General features: G+C 42.1%; 1 protein-coding gene across 1 annotated transcript in view; it reads right to left on the minus strand.

Moving 5' to 3' along the window:
- Positions 1-12,998, minus strand: part of LOC112953327 (sucrase-isomaltase, intestinal-like) — a gene marked incomplete at its 5' end in the record, with an annotated part of 37,250 nt that overhangs the window by 12,171 nt on the left and 12,081 nt on the right. Inside the window, 2 exons of the mRNA XM_026046359.1 lie at positions 4,266-4,397; positions 4,953-5,078. Of these exons, the coding sequence (XP_025902144.1) occupies positions 4,266-4,397; positions 4,953-5,078 (258 nt within the window). The remainder of the gene's footprint in view (positions 1-4,265; positions 4,398-4,952; positions 5,079-12,998) is intronic.

A 12,998-nucleotide genomic window follows, 5' to 3' on the forward strand; every position in this document is an offset into this window, starting at 1 on the left:
GTCTGTTAACTCTTTCCCTGATCACATTTTTTTAGCAGTTGTTGGAGAGAAGGTGCTGAGCATCCTTATCTCCAGCTGACTGCCCTGAAAGTGAGAGCACCCAGATGGTCTCCAAATCAGCCTGCTTCCACCCCAACAGTTCTTGGTACACAGAGGTAAAAATCTATCTATCTCTGGAGTTTTATCCTTTCCAACCCACAGAGCTGGAGTGCAAAATGTTACAGTTATCAAGCATTATTTTGAATCATGAGCATGTTACTACTGAGTTTTCTTAAGTAATTTGTCACTCATTTCATTCCTAGCTGTTTCTAATTTTAGTGTGATTAAAAGGAAGGTATACAAGGTTTTCATTAAAGCTCCTTTTCAGCAACAATGTTTACCGCTTTATATTGTAATYGTTGTCACTTTTAGAACTTCTTTCTTTGTTTCTAAAGACTCTGAGTTATTCTGACTCAGAGTCTAAGTCACAGTGGAAGCATGAACACAATTTAGCAGAATGCTGAGGACTGAGTGCTGATATCAATAGATGAAATTTTCCTTCAATGGAGGCAGTCTCTGAAAGAGAYAGGAGAGTTGAGGGACAATGTTTGGGGAATGTGGCAATGAGGCCACAGGCATGGGGGTGTCTCCACACCTGATGCAGGTGCAGGGACTAGGCTCCTTGGTGTCCACTCCCGGTGTCCCACCAGCAACCCACCAGTGGTGCCACAGCTGAGGGCAGGGTCCCAGCTTGGCAAATCACCATCTACTGGTGTCAACACTGCTGCTTCTGAGGATCAACATTTTGTTTCTGACCATAGTGGTGTGGCATGCCCACCAAGCAGAGKACTGAATCTGTCTCCCTCAAATCTGCTTACAGGAGCATTTACATGATGCTGAATGACTGAAATTAGAGCACATTTCCTGAAATCATAATGGAGGCAACAATCTGAKGCACTTGGAGAGTGCACTCATTATTATCCCTACCCTAAAGGAAGGAATCTAAATGGATTTTTGTTGCTGTTGTTATCAAACAGGATTCTGCTTGCCTTGATTGCAGTTAGCATGGCTTTGCTCTCGGTTTGTAACGAAACTCTTCATACCATTCCAGCTCCTCAATGAATTTATGGGAATGATTTGCATCATTAAAGAATGCTAACAAWCAAAATTTGACAGAAATATCAGTAATTGCAATAAAGAAAACACAGAAAACTTCACTGCCTATCTTTCCCATTAGCTTGTCAAAAACATAGGACAAACTGGAGCAACTTTTGTTCTCTTTTAAAACTTACCCAAAATGCTAGAGCTGAACACAATACTTACTTACAGGTTAGTAGAATAGATGGAAAAAAAGAGGTTCCTAACAGCTTATTATATGAATGAAAAACTGTTAATTTCTCTGTTTCTTGTATTTGGCTAACTATTGGATTTAGATTTATATAGCAACAAATCTTTGCACTACTAGACCATGCTCCGTCTGAGAACCTGAGAATGCTTTAAATTATTGTTGGAGTTAAACTCACAATATATCTCAAATAAGCACATGCAGTAATATTTCATCGTTCTCTCTTCACACTTTTTCACTAAGAAAATTCAGACTCAGAAAGGGATTRTGTCAAATAGCTTAGAAAGATAAATTTGTTGTTGTTATAGCCTAACTACTCATAGTATTGGTTAGAAAGGAAAATGCTGAAAATATGTTTTCTAAGCCCTGACAGGGCACTATATTGCAAAGGATAAAGCTCAGATGTCCTGACATAGTGACGCTGTCACCAAAAGGACTAATGCCCTTCTTCTAGGATCTGTCCTACAAATGACAATTGGCGATGCCTAAACTGTGCTGAAAAAGTGACTATCATGTATTTATTGATGGACAAGCACTCACACAGAAAGAGCTATAGTGAACTCACAGTATTTTGCTGTTCATGACTTCCAAGCCTTTTTTTAAGGTGTAAGCAAGCACATAATTGTTAACACTAGCCCTCTCCAGCTGATTAGAACAGTTCTGGGAGGTATTCAGTATACAGGAGCCCAAATTGCATAAGACTTGGAACAAATGCTTAGTCCTGAGTGTGCATACGCTCATCTCTATCATGCTTAGCTGTTTACAGTGATGTATGGTCATAGTTTTGCCCTATTTTTTTGTTTTGAAGTTGCTCTCCATCAGCATGACCTAGTAATCTGTCTGTTCAGACACCATGCCTGGGAGCTCCACTGCTGGAAACTGTTTTCACTGCTCACCCTGGAACTATTCATGATTTATAGCAGCAAAAGCAATGGGTCTTTCACGGGAACATACCTTAGGGAACGAATTGCTGGCAAACAGTATTCATTATATAGGCTGCTATTTCCATTAGCATTGCATAATTGATCGCATGAGCTATATGGGTTTGTTTGAAAAGAGTGAACGCAGATATAGTGCAATAAGGTAAAATGAGGTTATTAATAAATACAGAGCAGGTACACTTAAATAAACTACAAAAAAAAAATGTAAAGCATCCCATATAACTGATGAAAAGCAAACCTAATAATGGTATTTAGAGAAAAAAAAACCTCATAGTATCCACAGACTGATTAGCGCAATCCTGTAATATGCAAAATTTTGCAACAAAGATATAAGGACAGGGAAACAATTCTATCTATTAGACAATATTAAGTGATTTTTAGATAAGGCAACTGCCACAGCTGTTGGTTGTCTTGACTTCTGTAAGCATTTGCTATAAGGCCACTAGTGAAGGTGGAATCCTCCCATAATTTCGGACTATGCTATTCAACCTCTCTCAACACCGAGGTGACACTGTCTAGAGTGCCGTGAAATCCAATTATCAATATACAGAAAAATGAATTGAAACTGGGCACATTTACAGTTTCCTTGTAATGAAAATTACATTTTCATTACAAGGAAAACTGAACAAGGAAATCTCTTACCTGAGAAAAAGAGCTGGAAGTGCTTTGGTTTGTTTAGATTAGCAGAATAAAGAATAGGTGAAAATATGCTTATTCAAATAAGTATATCAAGAAAGAAAACAGCAGGGCAAGAGACTAGCAATTTCAGTTAAATGAGAGGACTAGCACCCAAATGAGAGGTGTAAGCTGACCATTTGGGCTGGAAAAGACTGAAATTACAGTTCAAAGGCCCGGAAGGGAGAGCAAGGGGCCATCTCCTCCTCCTTCCCCGGGCAGATCAGCTTAGCTGGAATGGTCCAGGATGCTGGTGTATGTGATTTGTTTGCCAAACCCTGCCAAACTGAGATCCCCAGGCTCCCCAGGCAGTCTGCTCCATGCTTCACTATCTTTGCAGAAAGACAGCTTTATCCTAGTGCCTGCCTTATTTTTTTTCCTTGCAATTTAAAGCACATTACTTTTTATCCTATTGCCAGTGGTTATGGAGAGCAAATTATGTCTCTCTCGTCTACAGCAACATTCAGCATCTGTGTACCCTGCTCTAGGTCTCAGCACTGTTGAATGTTCCTGTATAAGAAATGGAAGGTCATGCTATTGCCAGGGCTTTAGCAGAGGATACCATCCCTCTGGTGCTGCTGTTGAGCTGCATAGAGCAATTTCTTATGCATCTATCAAGGACTTTTATTTAATTTACCGGCTTCCAATTTCCTTGCCGACAATTACATTCACTGTAGTTATTGTGACAAAAACTAATTTCAGTGCAAGGATAGGTATGGGGACTTGCTAGAGAGAAATACTCATCTTCRTTGGAAAAATTGGCAAGGGAAGAAGGAAAGCTCCTATTTTCACCTCTGCCCGAATTAATTGATTTCATCAGACATCAGTTTTGGCTACAGGTTCAGCATACATTTTCCATACATTTTCATGCAAATTTCTTTTGCAGTAATATAGATGAAAAGTAAATATAAGGCCAAATGAATTATAGTAACTAGTTCTCCAAATTGATTATGAGTAATTTCTTCACTGCTCAGCTATTTCTATGTGCATATTAAACTCCTTTGTTTATTTCCATAAGAAGAACTACATTAAAAAGTTCTGTCTCAGCACAGTGCGGAATAGAGATTTTTTTTTTCACAGTTTTTACTGAACGGAGTGAAAAAAAAGGAAAAGAAATGTTATGGTATAGAGGTGGTACTGTACAAAATGCAATACATTTAAATGAGACGCCTGTGAGATGTTGGTTTCCATCTTCTAGAGAAATGACAAAAGAGGAAAATCCATTACAACAGCATGCACATTTTCGCACCTAGCTACTGCTATGAACACTACGATGTAAAGAGTTCCTAGGATTGGAGAAATAATTAGCAACATTATTATTTTACCAGAATCAAGACATAGTGCATTCCTTCTTTCTTCAGATGCTTAATGTACTCTGGCAGACCGGCGTAATTTTCTTTGTCATAGGTGAAGTCCAGACGACGTTCCATGTAATCAATGTCGGAATGCTGAACATCCTGCATATTTTTAAAGTAAACATTTGAGTATTTTRTACACTGAATCAGACTCCATTTGTTTATGTTTATAAAAGGTAACTAATCTATGAAATGAGGCCTAAAAAAATTACTATAACAGTGGTAAACATGTACAGGGCCAAATTCAGCTCCTACAAATGTATATGAACAACAGTGAACAAAAGGGGAATGTACAAGCCCTAGTATAGTAACTCTTTGGCATTGATACATATTTGAAATGCCATAATTTGTGTTTAAAGTATCAGCATCTCCTACTACCATATAACAACCCATTGTCATCACAGCACAACAGTAAATCCATATTAGAATCACATGCTATAGAACCAACAGCAACACTTAAACCTCACGTCTAAAGCCTTCTTTAAACATTCTTTTAAGGATTATAAAGATATTATATGCAAAACCATTACATAAGATTGTGAATATCCTTTTATTCAACAATTCTCTTCAARGGATAATCACTTTTCCCCTATTATAATTCTATTCATCTCACTTTTGATCTTTAAATTAKCATATACAGTGAAAATTCATACTTACATAGGGGATATCATAGTAGTGCATGCGATCAACTGTTTCCTTTAAAACGTCAATGCTTCCATATCCCCATCGGGAGAGCTGAAATCCCAGAGACCAGTAGGCAGGCATGTGTGGGCGTCCAATAGCCTGCAGAAGGAATGAGGAATAAAGTTATTCCAACAGTGAGCTGAAGATTTCAGAGAGAGAAATTATTCCAAAATACCAGGAGAATCTTCCTGCTCATTTAAGCCATGAAGATCAGAGTATGGGCACAAGATACACTCAGGCTGTCATTGATGAAGTGATCTACCCAGTAAATTATTTTATATGTTTTTATTCRCCATAGAGAACATACACTATAAGAAAGCACTTGTTTTACATAAAATCTCTCTCTCTCAGAAATAATGATGCTATGTTTGTAAACATGGGGATAAGGTCCATGAGTCTGCTCCACCTAGGACATAACTGTTTGGTTTGGGGAAGACTCCAGAAAGTACCCAATCCTCTGTGTCCTAAGGAGTTCCATCCAGCAAGACTCTCTCTAAAGAAAGACAACCCCTCCTTTTTTCTTTTTTTTTTTCAAAAACAAACTTAAAACCTTGGGAATTATTGAGAAGAAAAGTCAAAATTGGGTCAACCTCACCTTTTTGTTACCTCCATCCTTTGCTTCCTTAGGAAGGTTCCCTGTAAATCATGCTTCCTTTAAAAATGGGACAGAGCCCTCTCCAAGACAGAAATCATCTCTCTTCGCATGTTTGAGCTTAGCCTGAAGGTCCTAAGTTCCAAAGAGACTCTCTGATTCTACCTTACAGACCATGAGATGTAAGAACACCCCAGTGACAACATGCAGAAGACCCAGTGCAGAAAGACCTGGACTAACTTTAAATTAGGATCTTGGGCAAGTCCAAGAACCAGCCTTCCCACTGCAGCACAGCACTCTCAGCACATACAGCAGCTGAAATCTAGTGTAGAGCTTTGCACTACCCRATGAGTGTCAAATCCACAAACCCTCTGGTCAATCACAGGCATGTCTTTCATGCCACTTAACACCACCAGTTTTAGTACTTCTTCTTGCCATATCCAGCTGAACTATTTCATCAAAACTCTGCTGTTTACTAGAGCTCTCTGAAATTTTAATCATATTCACACTTCTTCTTAATGAAATTCAATTTCTTATGACTGTTTCTATTGCTGGCCCACAACATTGTATTATCTGAATTACCTGTATTATCATTGTATTATCTCTTCAAGGTCAGTTATACTGTTTGGTCCCCCTTCTCCACTCAAACTCAAAGCAAGGAGTGAAATATGATTCTATAAATATTTGATTTCCACTCATTCCATATAATTCAGCTGTGAGTTGCTTGAGGAAACTATATCAGCAGTAGAGGACTGCTCTGACAACCTGTTGCAAGCAAAGAGCAACCATGATGATTCTAGAAAGAAGCTGAAATCTTGTCTTCATCATGATTTCTGTGAAATATATCCTGGAATCCTTTTTAAAATTCATTTTTAAAGTGTTAGATCCCATGTAATTAACCTTTTTTTTTTTTCAATATTTCTATCATAGCTCATTTCTAGTATCTTTGCAGGCAATACATGAACACCAAGTAGCTAACAAGCACCCATGACTATTAGTCACAGCTATTGGTTCCCCTGGGGAGAGGAACCATTTCTCCCTTATTTCCTTGTGGATCTCCAACCTTAGGTAATTATGCTAAGGAGTGAAAAAGAACAGAACTTGAATAATGGCAGCTAAAACCCATCAACTTCAATTAAATAAAAGGAGGCACTCCTGACACTCTGTATCTATGCACTGCTAAACTATCCAGACATGGCAATCCATAAAGATGAATCTTCCTATGAGGTTTTATCCAATAAAAGTCAGACCCAAGAGAGCAATGCTGAATTTGAACTTGTTCTACAGGATGTCACACTAGAGCTGTAATGGATACACTGGGCAGGAATATGGATGTGGGAGAAAGTGCATGGAAAGAGCAGTTCTTTTAATATACCTAAGATCATTGAAGGAACAACACAGGAAAAAATTGTTCGTATTGAAGCATATTCCACAGCCAGAAAGGCACTTTATACACTAAGGATTACAAGTTTGGATACACAGCATGTGTATGGATGAGCACTGGGACTTCCCTATAATCTATCCTTTTCCAGAAGGATTTAACTCTGGATTACAAATTTGGATACACAGCATGTGTATGGATGAGCACTGGGACTTCCCTATAATCTATCCTTTTCCAGAAGGATTTAACTCTGCAGWTCTTTCCAACACCTGCATGCATCCAGAAATTAAGTCCTTCAGAAGAAGCCAATGCAGCTCTCAGCAGTGTGTTCCCTGCCCAGCAGGGTTTAGCCTTCATGGTGCACCCATCATACCAGGAAGCAACCTGGCTGAAGATGGCCCTGAGCTACTTTGTGCACCAAAAATAGATGCATATTTTGCCCTTGCTTATTTCACTGTAAATAGAGAATGACTGTATGAAAGAAAAAAAAAAAAGTTAAAAAGAAAACAGGAAAACAAAAGAACTCCCTAATGAAATAAAATGTTTTGTGTATGGACTTTTCCCCTCGCATAAAATGAAGAGAGGGCAAACAACTGATAAATACTAACCATGCTGAAATACTGACCAAGCTGCTTAATGCAGAGCCTGGTGTCCCGGCACGACATCTGTGTGGCCCAGAGTTCAGGACTGCCACGAGACGCAGGGAGCTGCCTGCAACCAAACAAGCTGCCGAAATGGAAACCCCCGATGCCATCACAGCCGTGAGCTGAAAACCTGATGAGCCTGGGCAGAGCCAGATGCCAATGTAGCTCTGCTGTTGTTGGGACAGCAGCTGCCACCGCTGGGAAGCACTGCGCCGGGTCATGCGGTGCTGACAGCCTCTTGGCTCTGGAGCCAGGCACTGGGCCAGCAAGCCCAGGAAGGGCATATAGAGAAGGTGAGATGGTTCAAGAGGTGAAGAGGGGCAACGTCTGCCCCTTCTCCACTGAGGAACACTAGTGGGGTTGGATGTGACACTGCAATCACAGGGACACAATTGAAGAACTTCCTAAATGATCCAGGCTTTACCCATCCCCGTAGCTTGCTGAGGTTCAGCTGCTCTCTGCTACCTACCTGTTCCCTTTGCCTGCACACCACAGCAGGGCCCTACAGCGAGGCAATATATTGTGTCAGCGCTGCTTGAGGAATTCRGGATTGGAGCTGAGCGAGTCTAAGGAAACCCACATTGCAAGCAAGATATTAACTTTTAAAGCAATTAGTTCCCAGGTTCGCCAAGCTGGCGCATCTATGGTGAGCTTAATTGAAATCAACAGAACATTTGAAGAAGAAGGATGAAAACAGGGCAGCTGGGAAAACAAATGTTCTCTTTTCTAATTATGCTGTGGACTCTCTCTAATGGATCCCCCTGAAGCTTCCTGATAAAGTAACTGACATATGGTACCTACTTGCAGATGGATCAGCAGAGGCAGAGATGTAATTTTGCAAACCTGAAGCTCATGTTAGGTTTGATATATTTAGGATCCAGTTAATTCATATAGATTGCATCCTGCATACAAATGATTTTTAAATGTTGTACACAGTTTAAGCTGCCTGACAAAATGGACTGCCACAGAATCCAAAAAGGTAAATGAGGAATGGTGGGGGAGGTGGGGGAGGAAAAGCTCAGAAATGCAAAAGCAGCAATCATATAGGGCATCTAAACAGAAAAAAAAAAAGAAAAAGAAAAAATGGAAGAAAGGAAGGACACAGTGAGGCAGAAGCAGAAAATAATAGATCCTATTTTCTGCACCATAATTCCTCCCGCCCTTGATTCTTAAATAACTTTTAGTGTTGTTTAATAGATTCACTGTTAGTTTTTCCATTTTTACAAAAGCTGGCATTATGTAGTTTTCTCATTTCTTTCAGAAGCACCTGAGAACAGATGTGTCTAGGAAGTATCCTAGATGTGTTTGCAGGAAAAACAGAAAGAAATAATGAAAACATGTGCATCCAACGGTTTGAATCCGCCCCAGGAAGGAGGTGCTCTGTGTTCTCTTCCTCTGTGCTGGGTTACTGGGCAAATAACATTAAGACTCCTAGCAGCTCAGTGCAAGGAAAGCAATCAAGTTATAAAAGCTGAATAGTAAACCAGGATCCCATCCTGTTGGTGCCTTTCTGAGCCCTTTGACTCCTTTCCCCTTCCAGCTCTTCACCATGCTGCTCCAGCAGTGCAGGAGCACAGGCTCACCACACATCACTCTGCAACCCCCAACCTCTAACTAGCCACATAAAATGATTCCTGTCACTTGGCATTTGCCTAAATTTTTCTTTTTTTTTTTTTGAGGAAGAGGTGTAGGAGGGTACTATAAAAATCCAAGTGGGTTAATGCTCTGGATTTAGACAGAGAAGTAGTGCATTTGGATAGTCATGTAACGGCTGTACTGCATGGACACTCCTACAGCCCACATATCTGTATCCATCTCATCATAGATGTCCTTGTTGGCTGAGATGGATAAGTCATCAAGATATTATCAAACCATGTGAGCCTAGCCAGGCACGGGTAACAACCAAATTCAAAGTTTATGCAGCAAAGTTAAACTGTGTTTTAGGAAAGCAAGAAGAAAGGCTCCATAACTGCTGAACCATTAGGAAGATGCTCACAACCCCTAGAGCTGAAAAATTTTAAGAAATCTCAATGCAAACGTTTCCAAAACTTATTCTTCTCTGAACAAACATCAGCTGCTTAGTCTTTCTTAAGGGACTCATGAATTCAATTTTGAGACTATCACTGAAGCATCTATGCTAAATTATAGGTTCTTGCAGGTTTCAAATAGGATGTTGACCCCCTGAGATCCCTTCTGCACAGAACTGTCCTATTGTTTTGTAAGGAAAAACTKCAATTTGCTCTCAGAAATGCACAATGCACTCTTTTAAAGCTTGTCATCRGATAATTTGCAATGAAACAACAAATTCATGGTCTTCACTCTACCCAAGAGCTGATAATTTTTTATATTTGCTTCATTTGTTAAACTAGAATTTTCCTGAGAGTCTCATTATAGGGCACATATTGCATTGCTGTGACTATTATTCCGTCCTGAATAGCCACCAGTGGATTTGGCAAAGAAAAAATCTAAATATTGGGTCTGATTGTGGAGTCTCAGCTCAACATCTGAGCTCCTTTGCCTATTACTTTTTACCTCATCCTCTTGTAAACTAGGGTGTTTGTCTTAGGAAAAAAAAAAAAAAAAGAGGGAGTGAGATTTGTGTTATATAACTGTTCTGTGAACCACACATCGGACCTTTTCTGTAGTAGGAGAAAAGTGTGATTATTATCAAGTATAAAAATAGCTGTGAGAGGACCATCTTATGATTTACAGGGTTCTTCTCAGGAGTCAAGATGGTGCAGAAGGAACAGCAGGGAGACTTCTCCTTCCTGTTGCCCCATGTCCAGCACACCAGGCCACCACTCCCAGAGCCGTGGCCAGCAAGCTGGTGTATGAAACAGGAYATTTTTCAGCTTCCATGAGATGTTTGGCCTGATTGGAGCTGCAGGATCTCACACTGGCTCTCCTAACCTGGAGGCCACCCCAGGCCACAGGGAAGCACAGGAGACTCCTCGTGGCACCACAGAAAACACAACCTGAAAAGAGTCTTTCCTGCCTCCATCCAACCTTCATGCATAAAAGCCAAATCATTACCCTAGAGACTCATAATATGGTAATCGTAACATTTGCGATCTGGGGACTGCAGAATGTTTACCGCAAAATTATTATTTCACTGTGAAATTGCTACTGTGCAATTCCCTAGAGCGCCAGACGTGAGCTCCAGGAATACCAAGCAAGGCGGATTTTTCTGTCCCTCCCGCGACGTGTCTGGCTCGGAGACCCCCAGGGCTGGCCTGTGCCCTGCTCCCTGTGCAGCCTCCATGCCGGGGCAGCCGGGTGGGAAGCRAGCTGCTAGCATCCATCGGATGGGAGCGAGAACGCGCGCGCGCTCCCTTTCCGGCTGCCAGCCACCTGCTAAGGTGCAGAAACACTGCCTTCAAACACCACAAAGAGACTTTGAAAAGAGATGGGACGGCTCTCATCTCCACTGCACTGCTGCCAAAACTCCCCTGAAATGGGCACTTTCATCACAGGGATCACACAACGGGCTCAGATGCTCAGAGAGGCTTGTTTTCCTCTTTTTTTCCTTATTTTTTTTGTTCAATTGCCAAACCACAAGTTTAAAGATCTCGTGGGTCTTTGGGAGTTTGGTCCGTGGCATCAGGGCCCAATGTGGCTGATGGGCAGGCAGCGAAGCCATGCAGAAGGGCCAGGAGCTGGAGATTTCCAGCTGAAGGAGCAGTTCCCTTGGAGCAAGAGGGAGGCCCTTGACGTGCCCCTTGCTCCACACACTTGCCACTGGTTTCTCTATAGCTGGCTTCTCTACATGCTCTGGCATTTGATGATCAGGAAGAACTTGTTTCCTGCCCTCTTGCTTTTTTTCCCCCTAATAAACCCTATTCCTCACTGAAAAGGAATTGCTTGCACATTCCCAATCTACTCACATCCATAGCTTTATTTCCTGGGTAAACAGTGGGCAACTGGAAAGCAAGTTGCTTTACTTGCTGAGACAATAGTAAATATCCTTTCGTGTTTCTGYTKKTTTTTKKTTTTTTTTTYCCACATCTATGCTCTCATATGCAATTACAGGATTTTCATTAGTAAAAAACAGGCAGACTGGACTGATTCCAAAATCAGCAGGCAATTCCATTGGCAAATAATGACTTGAAGCCTCTGAAGTTCCTTTAAAATCTCGGAGGTGCAGCAGAGGCGAAGCTCCTAAGCATTCCCATCCACGCTCCGCCTAGCTTGTTTCCTCCATCCGCAATGTCAAAACACACTGAGGGTCATGCAGCAAAGACCGTAAAACCATCACTTTCCAGTTGCTGCATCCCTTTAATGTATTCAGGCTCTCAAGCCCTACTGCATCTCTGCTCGCCAAGCCTTGGGAGAGCGGCCTCGAAGGCGGCGCTCGGCCACCAYGTGCAGACAGGCCGCTCGCTGGTGCCTCAGCGCGGGCCAGGCCGCCCTCGTGCCTCGGCGCTGCCTCTGCAGCCGCTGCGAGGCCGACTTGCCCTGGCGCTTGGCCAAGGGCTGGCACGAGGTGGCCATGGGCTGTGGTGCCACCGAGCCATGCGGGGGACTCCCTGCTCCAGCCTCCTCTGGTCTCCATGGCTGGGAGGGTGGATCCTCTGGATCCCCCATAGGGCAGGGCCTGTGTGACTCCTCAGGTGGCAGCGAACCGGAGCTGCCAATTCAGATGTTTACGGGCAAAAMCAGCCCTTTAATTCTGTTAACAAAGCAGACTGATCTCTTCCTCATTTCCTACACTCATAAACTCTCCGACTCCAGCAAAGCAGGGACACGAAGAGGGGACACACCACCAAGCTCCCTCCGCATTGCAGTGAGCTCCGGCAGGAAGAGCTGCCTTCCCGTCATCCCGACCGGGAGCTCCCCAGTGCCTCGGAAGGGTCTGCACTTGCAGCAGACTGTCATGAGGATAAGAGGCTGCGACGGCACTCGGGATGTGGGACATGTCGATGCTGCTGTTATGTGAAATGAAAATACTCTCAGCACGAGGGACAGCGGGGGAAAGGGGAAGGAACACATAACTAAAATTTAATCAGACCCCAGCAGCCCTGAAGAGAGCAAAAAAGAAAATTATATGACTAACCATATGAGATGTTTTTTGTGTTGCAGATAGCTGCTCATACACTGTGATATTGGGCCCTGAAATAAGTATATAGATAGACATCTCCCTTACACAAAAATTGCAAGGGAGTTGAAAGAGAAATGATTCCCCCGCTGTAGTTATGTGCAGTCCAGCCCAGGCACTGACAGGAGGCTTTCTCATCTATGGCACTTAAAATGTTTTTTGATTAGTTCCTAAATTCCTAGTAGTCTTCTGTCCATTAAAATCTTTCTCTCCCTCCCTCCCTCCCTCCCTCCCTTCCTTCCTTCCTTCCTTCCTTCCTTCCTTCCTTCCTTCCTTCCTTCCTTCTTTTCCTTCCTTCCTTCCTTCC

Source organism: Nothoprocta perdicaria, unplaced genomic scaffold, assembly GCF_003342845.1.
Source record: "Nothoprocta perdicaria isolate Ctin4 unplaced genomic scaffold, notPer1 scaffold_44, whole genome shotgun sequence".
In the NCBI taxonomy this organism is placed as follows: domain Eukaryota; kingdom Metazoa; phylum Chordata; class Aves; order Tinamiformes; family Tinamidae; genus Nothoprocta; species Nothoprocta perdicaria.